Below are 22,109 nucleotides of genomic sequence, written 5' to 3' on the forward strand. Positions count from 1 at the left end.
GCTCCACCCAACTCAAGGGATTAGCCAACGAGCATTCCAGTTTGTACACACCTCTGGGGCTTCACTTTACATCCATTGTTTGTGTATTTGAGAGCGCATCAGGTTGCCCAAGTAAGAAGAAAGATTCCACTGGTGCATTGAACAAATATTTACTGAGTACCGCTCTGTGCCCGTCAGTGGTTTAGGCCTGGAGTCTACAGTGGCAGGCATGATAACCCCAATTCCTGCACTCGTGGTGCTTACATTCTAGTTGGGAAAGACAGGCAGTATAAATTTATGAACAAGTAAATGTAGTGCGTTAAAAATAATAGTAGGAACAATATGTCAGATGATTATAGCTTGTGGATAAGTGACATCTATGACAGAAATGTTATAAGGGACCAGAGGAAAGAATCGGGAATACTCTAAGATATCTGCACTATCCACCGGGCAGTATAGTGTTATTTGAAAGTGGTCTTTGCATAGTTGTAAATCTGTATTGCAAACTTTCTGAGTGGCTTGTGCTGGGTCCCAAGCTCATTAAGTGCTGCACCTTCTCCTCTGTCCAGACACCAGAGCCTCTGCAACTGGCCCATTTAGGGCTAGGCACTTTTACTTGTTCGTTTACCTGCTGAGGCTTTAGTTGGTGAGCCTCTTATTCCATGGGCTTGGGGTCAGCCCTGAACCCTCTACCATACTGCTGTTGTTGAGAATAAACGATTTCTTGTTCCTGACCTCTTACTCTATTACCAGAGTCTGGTGGCTCATGAAAATGGGGGTGGAGTGCTGTGGGCTGAGACCAAAGGGTAGGAGCCTGGACCAAAAATGGACTGTGACAAAATGGGTAATGCCACCTGAGGCAAAACAGGGGAGGAGGGAAAGTTGTTTTCAATACAGGAAGAGAACTACACAACTTAAGGTCATGTAGCCCTGAGCAGGAAAGACACAGGAACCAGTCTTCATTTGACACCGCATGGTCTCTTGTATTTATTTTCTCTAATCCTCTAATTCAGAAGCCAACCTTTCTTTCTGGTTGTTTTCTCAGAGCCCTGAGGGCTCTCTAGTGTTGAAGAATTAAAACCCACCGGTTACAAAAAGGCTTGAGGTCTACATATCACCAGGCAATGGCACTGCATAGTAAAATCACACCACGGTAATAGTACAAAATAGTGCAAATTTGCTGCCATCCCACAAAATTCAATCATACAGACCCTGGGTGTTATCAAGCCAATGTCTGGTTCCTATGCATAAATTAATCTACACATGAGTATAACATGTTTCTCTTCTCTGAAGAGGTTAGAAGGAGCAGTTCAAAAGACCACCCTCACTTCTGACACCAGCTGCAAGTTGAAGGGTGCCCCCAAACCAGCCTAAGTTCCACAATCTGCCGACAAACTCACAGAACACATTGAGAGCTATTATACTCACAGCTGTAGTTTATTACAAGGACAGGATACAAATGAAAATCAGCCAAGGGAAGACATGCACAGGGCAGAATCCAGGAAGGTTCCCAACATGGAGCTTCCGGATGTCCTCGTCCTGTGTAGTCGTGGAGAGCATTAACTCCTGACAACCATGTGTGACAATGGAGTATAATCAACCAGGACAGCTCCTGGAGCCTTGAGTCAAGAATTTGGGAGTGGGTATGAGGGCTCCATCATATGGGCATGATTGACTGTCCATATGGCTGATCTGTCTCCAGCCCCTCCATAGTTGAGTAGACATGTGACCCCACCCTGTACTCTATTATTGGTGTGGCTCAAGGGTCTCACCCTAAATCATGTAGTTATGATCTGGCTGGCCCAATTCCTCCAGGCAAACAGGCATTCCCATCAGGCATGATATTCCAAGGGCTTAGAGATCAACTCCCAGAAGCAAAGGGCAGACCTGTCTTTGGGTGAGGTGATACTGTACTATACACCCCCCATTTTCCTCTTACTGGCTTTTGCTCTTGCTCTCAGGAGCCTAGAGGGAGCCAGGGCCTCTCCCTCAGAAGCAGCAGCCTAGCCCATCATTACTTCTCAGGCTTGCCCGGCACTGTGCCTGCCACCAAGCCATTGCTCCTCCAGCAATTCTAAATATCATAGTGATAACAGAAGCCCACACTGTGTACATGAGAACACAAATAATCACCCTGATGGCTGTACTTGATTTTCCTCTAATAAAACACTGAGGTACTGGCATTGATTAAGATAGGCATTAATGATCACCTCATGGCTGCTGTTTGCTTTTTACATCTGGACAAAAAATTCCTCTGCAGTAAGAAATGAGTTTGTCCTAAGACTCTCATCAGAAACTTGCTTTTCCTTAGTTTTTTAATTCTTGAAATATCAGGGGCGCCTGGGTGGCTCAGTCGGTTAAGCGTCCGACTTCAGCTCAGGTGACCATCTCGCGGTCCGTGAGTTAAAGCCCCGTGTCGGGCTCTCGGCTGATGGCTCAGAGCCTGGAGCCTTCTTCCGATTCTGTGTCTCCCTCTCTCTCTGCCCCTCCCCCGTTCATGCTCTGTCTCTCTCTGTCTCAAAAATAAATAAAAACGTTAAAAAAAATTTTTTTTAATTCTTGAAATATCAGATACTCTAAAAGCAGCAACTCTTCCTTTTCCAAAGTTACTTCAGCTGTTTACATGTCTATCTCCCTTACCGTGTGGTGGATTTTTCCAGAGCAGGGGCTCTGTTTTGGGATTCTGCCTCCTGACACCCTCCCTGGCATATAATAGGTACTCAGTATCTGAGCAATAAACCAACACATGTTTAAAGCGGTATTAATACAGTGGTATAACAAGGGTATACGTTCTTGGCATAAAAATTATTAAGTATAAAAAGTAAACAGAAAAATGTGTATCATATGATTGCACTATATATACAAAAACTATCAAGAAGAGACATTTGGGGGGTGCCTCTGAGGTGTTGATGATGTTTTATTTCTTGATTTGAATGGTGGTTACATTGGAGTATTCACTTTGTGACAATTCATTACACTTTAAAATTACAATATGCTTACCTTTGTGTGTGTATTATACTTTAATTAGTAAGTTTACTTAAAAATAGGGGCACCTGAGTGGCTCAGTCGGTTAAGCGTCCAACTCTTGGTTTCAGCTCAGGTCATGATCTCACAGTTCATGAGTTCAAGCCCCTCATTGGGCTCTGTGCTGACAGTGTGGGGCCTGCTTGGGATTCTCTCTCTCCCTCTCTCGCTGCCCTTCCCCTGCTCTCTCTCTCTCTCAAAATAAATGAATAAACTTTAAAAAAAAGTTTACTTAAAAATAAAGGAGTATTAACAAACAGTACTTTTAGTTTTGAAATGCAAAAAGTTACCCGTCTACAAATAACCATTTGGGTAGTAAGAAGATAAATAATATATATTTATATTTTCATATACATGCATCAAATACAACTGGAGGGATATACAAATGATAAGTGTGTTTACCTATGGGGAACAGAACTGGGTAGCTTGGGGGCCGGGCTGAAAAGAACACTTCCAACTCTATACCCTCTTATGCTCTTTTGATTTTTGAACCATGAGAGTGTGTTATAAATTCCAAACAACTTAATTAAAAAAAAAATTCTGGCAACAGGGCGATGATTTATAAATTCTTTATTTTGGCTAATACTGACTGCCTTCATTACTACCACAGACTTATTATAGCAGAGAGGAATTATTCACTAGATATTCTGTTGTTATCAAACAATAAACATTAGGAAAAGATTGGAGGGCATTTAGAATGGGATAAGGAAAGGAGAAAAGAAGCTCAGAGGAGAACATGAGGTCCTGCCCATCCTTGGTATTCAGGAAATGAGTAACCACATCAGATCTAACTTAAATGTCAGCCTCTTCAAAAAGGTTTTCAGAAAAAGGTCACTTAACAATTATTCACTGCACAAAAAAAAAAAAAAAAAATCAATGATTCTAAAAGAGATCTTGACATGAAAGACCCAACTGAAGAACAATCATACATAGCACCATGACAGAGCTGGGATCGCAGTGGCCCAGCATCAGTGAAGATGCTATTGTGGAGACAGCAATCTCTAGGGACTAGCTCGCACTCACAGATGGGTGTGATGTCTTAGGGCATAAAGATGTTGTAGACAGTTCTCACGTAGATGTCATCTGGAGGAGGCTTCTTCTTGCTGCCAGGTTCAAGGAATTTCTTAATTGTAGGTATATTACTGATTTTCACTGTGAACTCCTGAAAAAGGAAAACACAACAGTTCAAGGTTAACAGCAAAGGTAGTAAGTTACTGTGAAAATACAGTTGGGCAAAATGGCCCATGAAAGTTTTTGCAATACATATTTGTTACAGAAACCCAAGCAGAAGTGTTGGTGTGACTATTTACAATCTCTGCCCACAATGGCTGGGATCTATCCAGGCCTTATTCATGCAAACTCACAGCTCAGACCAAAATGTGAATTCTTTTCAGACATAGAAAAATAAAAAAGATACTTAGATTAGGATTATAATACTTGGTTAAAGAGAAAAAAGGAAGGAAAAATCAGTACCTTAAATATACTATTCTACTCAGAGAAAATGCATGAGTCATTTGAATAAAAGTATTTAAAAAAGTCACCATATGGCACAACTGAAATTCAGCTTCCTTGGACTTGTTTTACTCCTGTTAGCAAATGGATCCTCTTTATGGCTATGAATGGGAGACGGACAGTAGCATTTTTTACAGCCTGGGGTTCAGACCCCAGATACCAGATATTTACGGAAATCATATTTTCCATTCATACAGTCAAATCTTACCAATTCTCAGTAATTGAGAAGAAAAGTCTATTCGATCTAATAAAAATTTTGAACCATATGAAGAAGTGTATATCTATCATATATAATTATTCTAATAAAATTTTTCAGAGGTCATTTATTCAAAAAGTTACTATTTATTAAAAGTCAATAATATACAAAGCATAGCCTTAAGCATGCACACAGAGATACAGAAACATACATACATATTTCACTATTAACAAAAGCTAATAATTATGTCAATTAAAGCTATGTAAATGACAATTTTCTCTTTTTATTACTTATTTTAACTCTTTATATCATCTAATTTCAAATACTATACTAACATTTGGAAACTTGTTCTATAGGATTTATCATTTAAAGGTTTACCTGAGATTCATATTTGCCACATATAATAAAACTTTTGTGACATCTGACTTTTATGCCCTTTAATCAATGCAGGAATGATACTCATTTCAACTTAGATCTGGTGTTAGATTCTAAAGTCCTTTAATACCAAGGGGTCCCTGGGTGACTCAGTCAGTTAAGTGTCTGACTCTAGCTCAGGTCTGGAGCCTGCTTCAGATTCTGTGTTTCCCTTTCTCTCTGTCCCTCCCCTGCTCATGCTTGGTCCCTCTCTCTCTCTCTCTCTCTCAAAAAATAAAATAAACATAAAAAAAAGTGTTTTAATATTGATGCCCAATCTCATCAGAGATTAAAATTGTATTTAGGTACAGCTGCTATGGAAAACAGTAAGGAGGTTCCTCAAAAAATTAAAAATAAAAATACCATACAATCCAGTAATTCCACTACTGAGTATTTACGCAAAGAAAATTAAAACCCTAATTTGAAAAGATATATGCACCCCTGTGCTTATTGTGGTATTATTTATAATAGCCAGATTATGGAAACAACCTAAGTGTCCACCCATAGATGAATGGATAAGGAAGATGTGGATATATAAGATATGTATTTATATATACAATGGAACACTACTTGGCCATACAAAAGAATGAAATTCTGCCATTTGTGACAACATGGATGGATCTAGAAGGTATTATGCTCAGTGAAATAAGTCAGAAAAAGACAAGTATCATAGGATTTTTCTTATATGTGGGATCTAAAAAATGAAACAAGCAACAGAAACAGACACATAAATAGAGAACAAACTGACAGCTGCCAGAAGGAAGGTGGTGGGGTGGGGGCGGGATAGACAAAACGGGTGGGGTGGAAGATAAAGGCTTCTAGTTATGGAATTAATAAATCATGGGAATGAAAGGTACAACACAGAAAATATAGTCTATGACACTGTAATAGCGTTGTATGGGGACAAATGGTAGCTACACTTGTCATGAGCATAGCATGATGTGTGGAGCTGCTGGGTCACGGTGTTGAAACTAACATGGCATTATGTGTCAACTATCCTTCAATATGGAAAAAAAAAAAAACCTTGACCCACGTTTCAAAAAATTACATTTACACAGATGTACCTGGGGTTTAAAAATAAGTTGTTAGTGTCATGGATGGAAAATGCCAACAGGTCCCTGAGTTATTTCAGGGACCTACTGGTATGAAAGTCAGGTTAAAGAATGTTCACCCCTGTGTCTACAAGAGGAAATGAACAGGCAGCTAAACAATATAATGGCTACTGCCTTGTTGAAGACTTCTATTCTTCTTTTCCAGGTGTATGTATTTAACTAGTGGTTGTTGTCCTCATAAGTATATCAAAGTGTATTTGCTAGGCTTGGAAAAATTATTATCATTTTTTAAGAAGCATTGGAGATTTTGGAGATCTAGTGTATTTCTCTTGACTTTTGGTAACTTAGTCAAATATGTGCCCATTTGGGTATATAAGGGATTGGCAACCTTTTCCTATAAAGGACCGGTTAGTAAATATTTTAGGTTTTGCAAGCCATATGGTCTCTATCAGAACTATTGAACTCTTGGGGCGCCTGGGTGGCTCAGTCGGTTAAGCATCTGACTTCAGCTCAGGTCACGATCTCGCGGTCCGTGGGTTCAAGCCCCGCGTCGGGCTCTGTGCTGACTGCTCAGAGCCTGGAGCCTGTTTCAGATTCTGTGTCTCCCTCTCTCTCTGACCCTCCCCCGTTCATGCTCTGTCTCTCTGTCTCAAAAATAAATAAACGTTAAAAAAAAAAAACTACTGAACTCTTGTGGTAGTACAAAAGCAGCTGTAAACAATGTGTGCATGAATGAGCATGGCTTTGTGAAATTCAAACTTTATATAATTTCATGTGTCATGAAATACTATTCTTCTGATGTTTTTTTTCAACCACTTAAATATGTAAAAATTGGGGTACCTGGTTGGTTCAGTCGGAGGAGTGTGTGACTCTTGATCTTGGGGTCATGAGTTCAAGCCCCATGTTGGGTGTAGAGATTTCTTAAAAATAAATAAAACTTTAAAAAAAAATGTAAAAACCATTCTTAGCTCAGGGACCATACACAAACAGGTGGCAGGGTTGATTTGACCCGGAGGCTGCAGTTTGCCAAACCCCCATATAGAGGAAACCCACTGGACCTGGAGATAAAAGGCTAAGGTCCTAGACAGAACTGAGGCTCACTAACTAGGCCATCTTGGCTGCTGACTTCCTGACCTTGGGTCTCTATTTCCTCGTATCTACACCAAAGGTGCTGGATGAGATTAGTTGTTTAAAGCCCTTTTCTGCTTTGAAGTTCCATGATCAGTCTTACCAGAATAATACTGAGGAATAAGTGGAGACACACACAAGTCTCTCCTTGGATTTTCCAAGAAGGGGAATGTATGGTGGGAACTCTCTGGAGTGATATTCAGTGAGCCTCTTACTTGTTTTCAGAACTCAGGCTGGGACATTTCCAATTCAAGAGCACCTATTTCTGAAAATCGGGAGCCACATCCTGACAAGGAGACTGTTTTTGGTGTTGACCCTGAAGCCCTCCTGTCAGTATATATACGGCATGGACAGATGAGGAACGCCTCATCCCTGAGATTACCCCTAAGGCAAGTTTGTTAGCAAACTGTGTATGTGATTTGTTTCAAGAGCGTAGTTATGGGACAAAACTTAGGTAAAACTGCTTTCACAGATATGTTATCTTCCAGCTCGTAAGATCTGGGAACCAGAAAAACCATTTCAAGTTTCTACTTTCATTTCATTTTACTAACCAGAATCTAAAAAAGGACACATGCACCCCTAGCCAACCAACTAACAGATATTGAAGGAAAGAAGGTCTAACAGATCTGGACCAATCTTCTAAAACATGGTTTTATTTACCTGGAGGTGAGGAAATGCAGACAGGATATTGGGGATTTTCTCTTCTAGAGCCAAAATGGTTTGGAGTAGAATCACGTCCGCAAGGCTCAGCTGGTTACCAACGAGAAACCTTTGCCCATGATCCCTTAAAACCTGCAGGATATAAATGTTTTGCATTGGTAACAATTCTTTACACAGAGAAAATGATGAAACTATTGAGTCAGTGCAGTATCTCTGCATATAAGTAATACCAAGAGGAGGATCCCTATATCAGAGAGAGAGAACACACAAAGGGTGTAGACACAGAAGTACCATTAAATACTTGCTTTATATCAAACACTGAAAAGGGGAAGAAAATCTGAATTCTAGATTTAGCATTCAGTGCTTTAAAAGGACACATCTATTCCATAAATGTATCCTACAGAAATGATTAGAGGTGACAGATGCAGGAGGTTGGGGGACGTCATGTAAGTCAGCAACAGGTCCCCTCCAAGGACTCTAATCTCACTTGCTGACTCCGTATTTCTACAAACATGGGGACCTGCAGTCATCAACTAGACATGACCATAAAAAAAGCAGGTTTCCGAGGTGCCTGGGTAGATTAGTCCCTTAACTGTCCGACTTTGGCTCAGGTTATGATCTCACAGTTCGTGAGTTCGAGCCCCACGTCAGGCTCTGTGTTGACAGCTCAGAGCCTAGAGCCTGCTCCGGATTCTGTTTCTCCCTCTCTCTTTCTCTGCCCCTCCCCTGCTCACAACCTGTCTCTGTCTCTCAAAAATAAACATTGAAAAAAAAATTTTTTTTAATAAAGCAGGCTTCCTGTCACAACTTCCAAGACAGAGAAAACTAAAAGCACAAGGGCTCATCTTGATTCCCGTTGTGAGGGCAACATGTCGTTTCAGAGATTCATAGGGATAGATGATGAGGAGGAGGAAGCAAGGAACAGTGGTAAAAAAGGGAGGGATTGGGGCGCCTGGGTGGCTAAGTTGGTTGGGCGACCGACTTCGGCTCAGGTAGTGATCTCTAGGTTTGTGAGTTTGAGCACTGCGTCGGGCTCGGTGGTGACAGCTCAGAGCCTACTTCAGATTCGGTGACTCCCCCTCTCTCTACCCTGCCCCTGCTCACGCTCTGTGTCTCTCTCTCTCAGTAATAAATAAAAGTTAAGAAAAAAAAAAAAAAGAAAAAAAGATAAGAAAGAAAAGGGGGGGATCTCCTTTGTAGTCAACTCTTAGATGCCCATAAGTGAGTATGAATGCATGCAAGGTGTGTGGGGGGGGCGGGGGGGGGGTTGGCGGGGTGTCAGACAGAGGCTCTACATACAACTCCAAATCAAGTATAGCTACGGGAGCCAGAGTGGGAGAGCATAGTGAATCCAGAATTGCAGTCAGAGGCCAGGATTCCCAATCCTGGCTCCCCACATTAGGCATGTTGTTCAGTCTCTCTGTGATTCCATTCCATTATGTGTAAAAAACAATAAAAATTAAAAAAAATAAAGCTAAAAATTTTTAGCTCATGTATGTATTAGGAGCCATGACTCAGTCTGGGCCATAGGAATTTAAGAACCAGCAGTGACCTCTCACCAAGGCACCTCTTCCTCCCTTGTCACCATTTCTACATTATCACATTTTACATTTGCAAAGTGCCTGTGGGTGAGAGACCATGAAACCAAGTGACCGAAAAACCCAGAGAATACCTCTCCTTCTTAAATCTAATTCTACAAAGATGGCCAGAGATTTGCCAATTCCGTACGTTTACACTCTCTTCTTTTTTTTAACCGAAACATTTAAAACAATTGCTCTTAGTTGAGAAAAACAGGAGTCTGAAGCCCAGGAAAGCAGATATATTAACAAGATGAGGAAAATAACAAAACAGGAAGCAAAGAGAGCAAACGGGAGAGAAATAAAACAATGGTCTTCTCATCATACCAAACTATCAGGTAGGATGTTGGTATACAATGGCCCTTCCTCAAATGTTCATGGGATGAAAGAAGGTAGGAATTAGGCAGTTTCTGCTTTTCTGCATCTTACACAGGGTGGGCACCCGGTGAACAATAATGCGCACATGTGGTGAACCCATGTTTTTTCCAGACTTCCGAGTAACATGGTCCAAGTAGAGCCTGAGGGGCTTCAAGACACCCTGGCTTTGCTCTGACAGCTACTGTCAGCTCTCGGGAATCCCCGAGGTTAGTCCAGCAGGCTCCCCTTTCCACTGCCCAGAGCAGAGCGGGGCATCAGTGACAGCTCCCTTGTAGTCTGGTCATGCTGTGTTCGTGAGTTGCTCTGCCACCTACCTTTTCAAACACAGGAAAGTATCTAATTATAGCCTTCTGGGCCATGTTAACCACTTCCTTTTGTTGATCATCTGGTTTTAGGAAAGGATGCATGATAATCAGTTCCAGCAGATCTAGCGTCCCCTCCACATACATGTCAATCCTTAAAATAACAACAAAGAAAAGTTATCTCAGTTTCCCCTTCTTTGAACTCATCGGCTTCCACAACTAAGAATTCAGAGTGCTTTTCTCTTAAGGCTCTCGCAACTTAAGGACCCGGGAGCATTTATCTATACGTGGCTCAAGAGCAAAGATGCAAAGCCAATTTTAGCTGTAATTCAAAAAAATCTGTCACAGATCAGAAAGCAAATAGCCATGACATCCCCCTCTCCAGGGACCCTAATTGTGTATCCTTACTCCAGAACCCACGCTTGGTGTGGGTGGAATTTCACATTTATAAAAACAGTGGCTATCATTTATGGAATGCTTGGTATGTACCAGGCATGGTGCTAAACACTCCACCCAATATTTCATTGACTCCATTATCCATATTAATTGACTTTCATTATCAGGCATATGATATTAATATATTGTACAGGACACTCGGCAGGACTGTGGAACTCAGCATTTTGCCTTGGATCACACATCTTAGTAGGTACAACGATCAGGCTTTGAGTTCAAAAATATAATCCAAATTATAATCAAGGTACAGTATTCCTGACCTTGAATGTCATGGCAGCCTCCTGTTCTTAATACTCTGTGATATTAAATTTGCAAGAAAGGTAAAAAGCAATATCAAAGCATTTAAACCTGTTGAAACCTGAAACAATCACACCCCAAATAGAGGATCTAGTATCTGAACTCAATTCTTCTCTATTGTTTTGCCCAGACTCTCTGTGCTGATTTTCCAACTGGTTTTTGTTCCCGGTTTACTCTAATGATACAAGACATAAAGGAGACGGGGCGTGCTGTAGAGACTGCTAATCGGCTGAGGTCTCAGTAAGTGACAATAGAGAACACTTGAGAGGGCCATAGTACAGGGTTCTCTCCTTGAGGTCCTTGCCAAACAGGTGGTGCTTCTCTGCTATGTAGTGAAGGATGCTGCGGGTCTGCACCAACTTCATCCCGTCAATTTCAACCATTGGCACTTGCTGGAACAGCAGGTGGTTACCTGAGAATGGAAGCCCAGAGTTAAAACTGATCTCTTCCCTGTCCCCCAACCCCTGAACATGCCCTATTGAATGAAAAGGGACGGTGGAGCCAGAGCCTTGGGAACAGTGGAAAGCTCCCTGATGACAGATGACATCAACTTCATGCAGGGTAGCAGACTGAACTGCCAAAGAAGCCTGAAAACAAGCCCTGTTCAAAACCTTCCCTTTTCATGTTCATACCAGCAAAAGTGCCCAACAGTCATGACAAGGGGCGGGAGAGAATGTGGGGAAGATATTTCTTCAGAGCTGCACTGGCCAACCCAGTCAGTAGTCAGTAGCTGCACGTGTCTAGTTAAACGTACACTTAAATTAATCAAAATTTTGACAAATTTAGAATTAATTCCTTAAGCATGCTAGACACATTGCAAGTGCTCAGTAGGCATGTATGGCTAGCGGCTATGACACCAGACTGGGAACAGAACATTTCCATCACTGTAGAATGTTCTATCGATTGCACTGCTTTAAACAATCTGATCATAAAACCTACGTCACCGACTGAGACTCATGTGTACTCACCGGGCTTTCTGTTCCACAGCCACAGACCACGTACTACCAAGTCCGCTGTCATGGATCAAAAACCAACCACTTGCTTTTTTCAACAAAACTGTGTCAAACACTTTCCACATACTAAGCCCTGGGGAGAGATGCAAATGTAGGATACAGCCTAGCCCTCAAGGAGCTCACAGATTGGGGGTACATGAGTGTCTGGGGAAAATGATTACTCAACACATGCCTAGTGACATGAGGCCAGTGTCACACAGGAAGAGTGACATTACAGTTGGTCCCTCTTGAGGCAGCCTTCAGTTGGGTCTAGAGACCCTGCTGATGGCTGGGAGGGAGGCTACTTACAGAGTCACTAGGTATTCCTTATGGAGCCTGGGCATAGAGGGAGTGGGGCTGATCAGGAGTTGAAGGTGGGGGGACTTTCATTGAATTCATTTCTGTTTAGTATTCACTGCAAATATGCGGCCCAGTTTAAATGAGGACTTCTGTTTGCATACTCAAGCAGGCACTGATGGCTCAGATAATTTGGAGCTAGGTGGGGAAGATGAAGAGGGAAGGTATGAAGGAGAGGAAAAAAAGCGGGAGAAGAGGGGGGCAGAGAGAGGAGAAAGGGATGGAGAAAGGCTGTTCACCTGATGGTTCACTCCCTTTAGCTCTCAGAGAAGAGCAATTTCAGCTATTTTCCCCCCTGGTGTTAGGATACTGTTGAGAGTTCAGTGTAAGCAGCATCTTTGACCTTCCACATAAATATCGGTTCTTAAAAGAAAAATCAGCATTACCAAACAGTTGTTTCACTTCCATACTCACCATCCTGCAACTTCTGTAACTGTTCTTTTGTTTCTAAGAATTCTTCATCAAACTAAATTAAAAAAAAAAAAAAAAAGATATCCCCCATGAAGGCACATATCATTACAGGATCAGGACTGAAAATACCAAGTTAAACTGTCTCAGAAGCAGAAGGAGCACACTTAGCACCCACATCTTGGTTTCCCTGTATCACTAAAAGAAACCTGGACTCCTGGGAGAAAAGGTTGATGCTAATACATCAGAAAGCAAGGAAGAGCTCAAAGACCAATGAGATATGGCAAAGGCAAAGGCAGGCAGGACCCTACCTGAAGGGGAGTCCTTAGCCAAATTAGGGACAATTCAAGCATCAGACGGGTAATGTCACTTAAGGATCATCACACACTCTAATAAAAAAAAATCCCTGTGTCCTTAAGTGATGATATTCAACAAGGCAGAAGGAAAAGCTTCTTTTTTTTTTTTTTTTTTTTTACAGAAGAATTAGTGCTAATGATACAATTAGAAAATCACCAATTTGTAACCTACAATGTAACAACTGATTCTGAAAAGGATCAAAATGGATGCTGAAATCACTGCCTTATGGGGAACAGAATATTCAAACAACCTTAAAGTATCAGCCCACAAGTTAATTATGACAAAGGAAAAAAGCATCTTTGTGGTGGAAAGATTTGGAGATCACACCATCTATCTAACCAAGTGGTCAAACTTAGCTCCCCATTGGGGGACACTGAGACAGTGTGTGCTTCCTGCCGTGACAGTGAGAAGGGCACAATAACACTGTAAAAAATACTGCCAGATCTAACTGCAAGGTGAAAATCAGGCAAATCCAGGACGCGGGGTATTCTGTAACAAAAATGGCTGAGACTCTTTCAAACCTACAGAAAACTTGTTTCCTTTTGTTTTGCTTGTGTTTAAGTTTCTCCTGAGCGTGCAACATCTGTGAACAGGTTCGAGGGATCCGCCTCTGCCATTCCCACTCTGCAGTCTTTACCACTTATCTGGCTCTCCTTTCCTAGACTAACTTTCACTTCCCAACTGAAAGTGTGAGCTCCATTCTCCAAGGACAAATCTTTATTTAAGAGATTAGACTTTAGTTAGGTAGCCCTCCTCTGATAATTCTTCTAGATGGAATTTGGTTACCAAGTTGTGTGGGAGTTCATGAGTCAGTTTCTCCTTTATACACTTCTTTGCGGTTTCCCTCCACACTGGCTGGAAGGTGGGTTCAGGACCTGCTGGGCTAATTCCTCTACCTCACCTGCCTGCCCACTGCAACTGGTCTAGGGGAGGTGGGTTACGTGACCCACTTTCTTTTTTGTAGAACTTAATTAGGGTTGGCTTTCTACTGCTGTCACCAAGAATCTTGACTCATACATAGGAGAGTAGGAGGCATGAGGTAGAATGAGGATTGGAAGAGAGAAGATTTGGGAAAAGATTATATTAAAGGTACAAATAAGATATCCATTGCAAACCTATTCAATAAGACAGAACTGCAAACTCAGAAGCATGCAGGGAAAAGGTAGGTGACATCAATAAGCCAACCAGGTTCAGGTCACAGGACCAAGAATTTTTTTCACTATCTTATTAACATAATTAGAAAACATATCCTGAGACAATGGGGGAATAATGGGGACTGTGATGAACTAGAAAGGACCATCTATGGTGGCAGTCCTTCCTTACTTAGTCAGACTTAGTAATTACTTGCCCTCTGAAAATGAGGGTCCAGTATCAATCAGATCTTCAAATTTCTCAAGAGAAGTCAGAAGTCAGAATTTGTATATAAAAGTGATATCAACTCACTTAGAAAACTGTAAAACACTATATGGTGAGTTATAATGATATGCAAAGAAACCAAAACTAAAACCAACCAAACAACACAAAACCGCAAACCCCAAAACCCTCATGTATCATCTTTGGAGGTTACTACGGTAACGTCTAATTATTCTGAAAATCGATAAAGAGACTATATCAAGCATTTACCTTACTCTTCCCATATGAGCTGTAGTTCAAAGTAATTAAATAGTTAAGTGAAAAATTACTCTTCAGAAAAGAAACACAGTTAATAAATTCAGATAAAATGATAGACAGAAATAGAAAAAGCACCATTTTGTTATCCCTAACAATGGTGATGAAAATAGCTGCTAAAACCACTAGTTGAGAAGGTGATGGAGGAAACTTTATGCATGGATCCAGCCTGACGTCACCGGAACGCACTGATCAAGCTGGCGTTGCTGAAAAGGAGACAGTCAAACATCATGCATCCCTTGATGTCGTATAATAAAAATATGCACCCAGTATCCCTGTGATGGAGTCTGGTAGGAAAAAAAAAAAAAGATTTAGAGATAGAAAGAAAAAAAGGAGCCTGGATTTGATCATATCTCTGGGTCTAACTAGTTTACAGGAAACACAGAGAATAAAAGAATATGTTGAAATGAGGGTAAGTCAGTCAAATCCAGAATGGGGGAAATTCTACAGGGTAGTTTCTTCCACAAATAAATGGCACTAAAAACAGATGCAGACACTTAGCACTCAGCTGTTGGCTGCTAATACCATTTGCTAATAAAAGGGACCAGGGCTCCTTGGAAAAATACCAATTTCTAAGGCCAGGGCAAGGAAAATACAAGATGAGCCTGAAGCCTCTTGTAGTGTCAGAAAGTAAGAAAGAGCTAAAGGGAAAAAAAGAAAAGGGAGGATGAAGTCATGTGCACACGTGTGATGCAGGAGCCAACGTGAAAGAAAGTGGGACAATTTGAGCAAGAAAACATTATTGGATTATAACCCAAAGCACAAAATAAATACTAAAGTCCATACTGATAAAAATAAATGATTGAATAGATAAATGGACAAGAAAAAACCCAAATCTCCCTTATGTAAGAATTCTAAACACAGATGCCGCCCCCTCCAGGAGGTAGAGTTTAATTCCCATCCTTTTAAGCGTGGGCTGAACTTAATGACTCATTTCCAAAAAATAAAGGGAACAAATCCTTTTACAATGAAGAAACCTGGCAGACACCATCTTAGCCAAATGACGAAGGTTAACAGCACCAGTGATATACTCATGTTAATATCAGCCCTAATATGATACAATGAGAAAGGCATTTCTCCTCTGTGCTATTCTTCCCCAAAACCTCAAAACCCAGTCCAACTATGAGAAAACTTCAAACAAACCTAAACTATGGAGAATTCTACAAAAAACCTGACCAATACTTTTCAAAACTGTCAAGGTCGTGAAATAAAAGACAGACTGAGAAACTGTCACAGGTTGAGACTAAGGAAACATAGTGACTAAGTATAATGTGGGATCCTGGAAGAGTAAAGGACATTATTGGCAAAACTAATTAAATTCAAATAGTCTGTAGTTTAGTCATGCACCAATGTTAATTTCTTAGTTTTGATATGATTATGTAAGACGATATCATCAGGAGGGACTGAGTGCCTATTAATGGAACACTGTGCACTGTCTTCATAACTTCGCTATAAATTTAAAATTATTCCCAAGTATAAAGTTTATTTTTAAAAAATGCAGAGGAAATTGTTACAGATTTAAAAAATCCTGAAAGAAACCTAAGCAAATGCGATGTGTGGGCATGATATAGATCCAGACTGGAATAAACTTACTATAAAAAGACCTGTTTGAAGTAATCAGACTGTTAAGATATTAGTAAAGAACTGCTAATTTTGTTGGGTGATATTATGGTATTGTGGTTATGTATTAAAATCCTTACCTTTTAGAGATAAAAACTACAATACTCCCACAAAACAAATGGAGGAGATGGATGAAACAAGATTAGCACAAAGTAAATGACAATTGAAAATGGGTGAGGGAAATTTATGCCAATGGTTTCCCAACCTTTGTAACCCACTAGAACATTTCCATAAATAAGAAACTAAAAGAATAGAACAAAAAGACAAAACCACCGTGGGCCAAAGCCTACACATATGCAGAGGAGGGCTGCCAGTTAGAAGCCATTGAAGAGGAAATTTACCTATAGCTTGTATAATTAAGAAAAGTTGTAACTGGCAAATCTCAGGTTCATTCCTCTTCTCCTTATTAATACTTCTTGGTGGTAGATCAGAAGCCAATGATTAAGTAAAAGTGGAAAGTAAAACAGATTTCCATTAACCACATTCCATTTATAAAGAAAAACCCCTTTTGACTCAACCAAGGAATCTTCTGACTCAACCAAGCATGTCTGTGTTGGGTGGGGGAGAGGGCTAGAACAGGACTCCGCCATTTATGTTTTCCTCAAAAGTCTCAAAGTTGTACAACAAATCTGTGAAGAAACAGCATAGAGGGTACCTCGACTCCAGCGGCAGCTAAAACCCATCTTACGGACTCCATCCGGCCTCTTCCGTTGGGATAGTGGAGCTTGGGCTTTGCTGCCATGATGGCCTTTCAGAAAAGGTTTCTGAAAAAAACAAATACGCAGCTCCTCGCACACCAGCAGTCTTATTTCTCTTATTTCGAGTCTTCAACCCCGGTGCTCACGGGCTAAACGAATATTCAGGATTTTGGCAAAGGAAGTCGGTTTTGCTTTTTGTTTTCGTTTTTTTTTTTTTTTCCTTTATGACTGCGTTTTCGCTCACTCAATGAAAACATACCACCATTTTCAAATATTAAAAGAAACAACCACTTGACTTCCATACCATTTCTATTTATGATCTCTTATTCTGGATCTTGGGAAGCTGGGGCCATTTGTTGTAAAGACATCCTAGCCAGCAGTACGGTACTTCCCCGATTCAGAACATCATACACTTTGACCTTGAAAAGCTTAAATTTCTCAAATTCGGTCTGGTGAGGCAAGGTGCGGAGGGCCGCGGAGAATTAATTATGCACTCTGGAACCCTTGCAAGAATTCATGTTTTCACATGCATCGTCATATGTGATTATTACAGCTATTGAGAGATGGGCTGGCCGAGCATTACTATTGTCTGCAAAATGTGCGTCGGTCTTCCAGCCTGCGGTAGCTTCCCCGGGGTCCCGCACGTCCCCCGCCACAGCTGGGAGGTGAGCCTCGGGCCTCGGGAATGCGCCCAGGCCACGGACTCGACCATCCGAGACTAGACTCCTAGTCTACTAGGACTGGGCTACTCCGGTCCCCGCTCAGCCCACGGAAACCCAAAGCTAGCCCACGAGCTAGCCTTCCACGGAAACCAGTGGGTTCGGATTCCGCAGAGCGGGTTAATAAAAATACGCACGCTGAGCCAAGAATGACTCCAGCCCCAGCCAAGAGGGCCACGTCTGCCCAGAAGGAGGCGGAGGCGCCAAAGGACGGGTGGGAGGGAGATGAGAAGGACTGAATGGGTGCTGGGAGAGAGTTGGGACGCACGGTGGAGGAAGAGACTCGGGGCCAGGGAGTGGAGGGCGAAGGGGATGGGCGGGTGGGAGCGGCAGGAGGGAGACAGACCTGGAGTCCGCTAGGAGCACCCGGAGCCTCACAAAGCGCTCTGCCAGCTGTCTGCAGCGAGGCGGGACCAGCTGGCCGCGAGCTGGCGCTCCGGTGGGCGAGGCTGGGAAGTCTCACCAATAGAGACGGCAGTGTTTAGCATGCTCCACCCATCTGCAAGGCATTCTGGATAATATGAAAATAGTCCAAATTCGAGCCAGTTAGCGCCAATTTTAGCGTTTTGAGGAATTAAGTAGACTTTAAGATGTTAGTTAGATTAGGACTTTAGTTAAAAAATCCTTTTAGAGGCCCGGTACCATTAGAATGACTCGGCCTATGCGTAAAGTTAACAATCTCTTTAGGTTTATATAGCTCGTAGGCGCCCCTAGCGCTTCGGATGTGAGGGCGATCTGGCTGCGACATCTGTCACCCCATTGATCGCCAGGGTTGATTCGGCTGATCTGGCTGGCTAGGCGGGTGTCCCCTTCCTCCCTCACCGCTCCATGTGCGTCCCTCCCGAAGCTGCGCGCTCGGTCGAAGAGGACGACCTTCCCCGATAGAGGAGGACCGTTCTTCGGTCAAGGGTATACGAGTAGCTGCGCTCCCCTGCTAGAACCTCCAAACAAGCTCTCAAGGTCCATTTGTAGGAGAACGTAGGGTAGTCAAGCTTCCAAGACTCCAGACACATCCAAATGAGGCGCTGCACGTGGCAGTCTGCCTTTCTTTTGAGACGACAACCCCTACCCAAATATTTTAATAAATAGCAACTACAAACTTTTAATAAGGGCAACGTCTTGTAAATTCATATAATAGGTATAGCTAATATTTGAAGGCTCTTAAAATAAGCAAAGTACCCTACAAGAGAACAAAAGGCATTACATAAACATACTATTATTAAACAGAACCCATGTATTATTAAACAGAACTTAAATTCTCTCATTTCATTTTGTGTATATATACTAAATACATATATGTGTTTTCCCCCCTTTCTTTCCTGACCCCAACTATCATCTCGAGCTTTACCATTCACTTCAGTAACTCTAAGTCACAGGCTACACAGAGCACCTTCCTGGATGGGAGGAAGGAGAACATTGGGGTAGACGTGTCACGTGTCACTTTTTACCAGTCAAAAGTGATTTGGCTGGTAAATAAGTTAAAACTAAAACAACATAGTAAAGTCATCAAGGCTATATTACAGAGTAGAAGGCAGAACTCACATGGATCTCAGTTTAAAATATATGCCTTCAAAAGGACTTCAAAACTATTTCAGCTATTTCTCCGACTATAGATGTTGATTATCGGTTTCCCCCATGAGGGGTTCTTGAAAGTACCTGCCTGGAGAGGCCTGTGGCACTGAACAACCACAGCAAATAACACAGATTTTATTTTTAATAGATTTCTCTGTCAGGAGTGTGGAGAATAAATTGGGACAGTGCAAAGTAGAGAGAAACCTACTAAATATCTGTGTGTATTAAAGTAGTACCATTCATTTGAAGACTATGGTTAAGAAAAGGGTGCAATATTGAGGTGTAAGATAACAGACTTAACAATCAAGTCACAGTGTTGCAGGATTTTTTTTTTTTTTTTTTACCTCAAAACCCAGGATTTGTTGTTTCACCACTTCAAAGAATGAAGAGGAGGACACAAAATGAGCAGCAGGCAGAAGTTTATTAGGGTATACAATCAGAAAGCAAGAAAGTAGGAAAGCTCTCTTTACAGAGAGGGGACATTAGAAAATGAATGCCCACCAACTATAGGCAAGGATCCTTATTTTATAAGGTTCTGGTAGTGCCTTCCCTGCCCCCATCTCTTCCTCCTGTTCCTTCTCAGGTTCTACCCTTATTGGCTGGATATCTCTAGGTGCTGGGTTGTCCATTCCCTATTGGGTTGTTTTCATTGTAGATTTAGGTCTTTCGTCAAATTCCGAGGGGAAACCTGAGGGGAAGTAGGTGGGGTCTGTTACATTCTTAAGAGGAACCTTAAGCCTGAGGGGGTTTGCTGTGGTCTGACACTCTCAGCATTGTTCCAAAATATGTCTTTCCCCACCCAGGGATCTCAGGCCCTAATCCTTTCCCTCTCTGCCTATTTATCCTATCATAACAAGGAGTAGGGGAAGGAAGAGAAAAAGTCTAGAATGATGCATCCCCCCACCCTCCGCCCAAGCACACACATTTCCTTTTCCGTCCTCCTCTATTTTTCATAACATTTATTGTCATCTAACATACCATGTATTTTGTTTACATATTTTATTATCTACTTGTAGACTTAATAGAGTGCAAATTATATGAGGTTAGGGATTTTCATAGTTTTAAAAAATACATTTTTGGATATCCTGCTTCTAGAATAATGCTTAGCCCAGAGTAAGTGTTTAGAGAATATGTATTGGAAAAATGATTGAATGAATGAATGAACAATGCTTTGGTTTCTGCTCCATAAAGAGTAGAGGAGGACAAGGCTCGGGGAAAATAATGAGGTGATTTGTCTTTCATTTCTCTAAGCCATTCAACTGAAAATGTCCATTAGACACTTGAATCAGCCAGCAAAGACTCAGACAAGAGGACTGAGATGGGTCCAGCTGGCAGCAAAAGGATGAGCTTATCCAGAGAAAGTATATAAAGAAGATAAGCAAGTCAAGAACAGCTGAGCACCAGAAGAGTCAGAATAGTCACTCACAAATAAGACTAATAGTGTATGTTCAATTTCACCTTTCTAATTCTGACTTAACACAGACATGACTCAGTTTAACATAGGTAGGAAGTCATATTTTCCAACCCTGCTGAAAATAATCATTCTTTATTCATTTTTTTAACCCATCTTTCTGTAAGAATTCACTTTAACTGAACTAGACAGGACAAGTATTATTCAACTTTGTTGATAAACCAAACATTTATCTCCATTTCCTTATTTCTAATGAGTTGAAACATACTAAAGTGCTGATAGTTTAATGGGTTTTTTTTTCTAACCTACAAAATGACAACTTCATAAGTCCAACCTAATACAATAGGGATAACAGTATCCTAACATTCTTATTTGCCTGAATGAGAAACTAAAGCAGTATCATAAGACTCTATGATGACACAGGCTGGTGGAGAAATAAAGAGTCCTGTTATAGTAATTCTGCCACTCTACAGCAGGTGACTTTAAGTCATTTTATTACTTGGAAGCCTCCGAAATTGTTCTATTCTTAGAGACCCTTGGAGTCGCTCTCATTCTGGGAAAGTCTTAAACATAGTAGATAGTGTGGTGGTAGATAGTAGAATCTACCTACCTGATTTGTTTTCAGTGCCCAGGGAAATCCTCAGCCCTCAACCCTTTGCCCACCCACTCAGTTGCAGGTTAAAAAAAGTGCCTCAGCAAAAATCCCTGAGCTTTAAAATAATAGAGCTTTAAGTCTCAGTTTAAGAGAAGGTTTATATGTAAAACACTCCAGGAGGAGGGAAACAATTGGCTTACATTCAGCCTTAGCTGTAAATGACTGATACCAAGACCCTGTCCTGACAGCAAGGTAGTTTGTCAATTTTGTTCATCTTTTCAAACAACCAACTCCTAGTTTGGTTAATATTTTCTATCGTTTTTTATTTTATTTCATTTATTTCTGCCCTACTCTTTATTATCTCCTTTCTTCTGCTAACTTTGGGCTCAGTTTGCTTTTGCTCTTCTTTTTCTAGTTCCTGATGGCATAAAGTTAAATTGTTAGGGATTTTCTTGCATCTTAATATGGGCATTAATTGCTGTGAACTCCCCTCTTAGAACCGTTAATACTGCATCCCACAGGTTCTAGTATGCTGGTTTTCATTTGCATTTGTCTCAAGAATCTTTTTTATCTCTCCTTTAATTTCTCCTTTGATCCATTAGTTGTTTAGGAGAGTGTTGTTTATTTTTCATGTGTTCTTGAATTTTCCAGTTTTGCTCTTGTTGTCGGTTTCTAGTTTCATGCCACTGTGGTCAGAGAAGATACTTGGTGTGATTTCAGTCTGCTTAAATTTGCTAAGA

At 41.2% G+C, this 22,109-nt stretch overlaps 1 protein-coding gene across 1 annotated transcript; it reads right to left on the reverse strand.

The window, feature by feature from the left end:
- Positions 1–3,556: 3,556 nt before the first annotated feature.
- LOC102958890 (glutathione S-transferase A4) lies at positions 3,557–18,222 on the reverse strand. The gene is made up of 7 exons (XM_007095520.2): positions 18,138–18,222; positions 17,030–17,138; positions 12,736–12,787; positions 11,252–11,384; positions 10,235–10,376; positions 7,966–8,097; positions 3,557–4,165 (listed from the first exon to the last, which is right to left on the reverse strand). Exons 2-7 carry the CDS (start codon positions 17,114–17,116, stop codon positions 4,043–4,045), a joined length of 669 nt encoding a protein of 222 aa, XP_007095582.1. The 5' UTR covers positions 17,117–17,138; positions 18,138–18,222; the 3' UTR covers positions 3,557–4,042.
- Between the last annotated feature and the right edge of the window lie 3,887 nt (positions 18,223–22,109).

The sequence above is a fragment of the Panthera tigris genome, chromosome B2, assembly GCF_018350195.1.
Source record: "Panthera tigris isolate Pti1 chromosome B2, P.tigris_Pti1_mat1.1, whole genome shotgun sequence".
Classification (NCBI taxonomy): Eukaryota; Metazoa; Chordata; class Mammalia; order Carnivora; family Felidae; genus Panthera; species Panthera tigris.

Bases quoted from the DNA above. Each gene is read 5' to 3' on its own strand.
- LOC102958890 (XM_007095520.2), bottom strand. From the start codon at position 17,116: ATGGCAGCAAAGCCCAAGCTCCACTATCCCAACGGAAGAGGCCGGATG. The intron at 11,385-12,735 runs GTGAGTATGGAA...TTCCATTCTCAG, and splicing joins GTTACAGAAGTTGCAGGATG to GTAACCACCTGCTGTTCCAG. The intron at 8,098-10,234 runs GTAGGTGGCAGA...TATATCCTGCAG, and splicing joins ACTTTCCTGTGTTTGAAAAG to GTTTTAAGGGATCATGGGCA.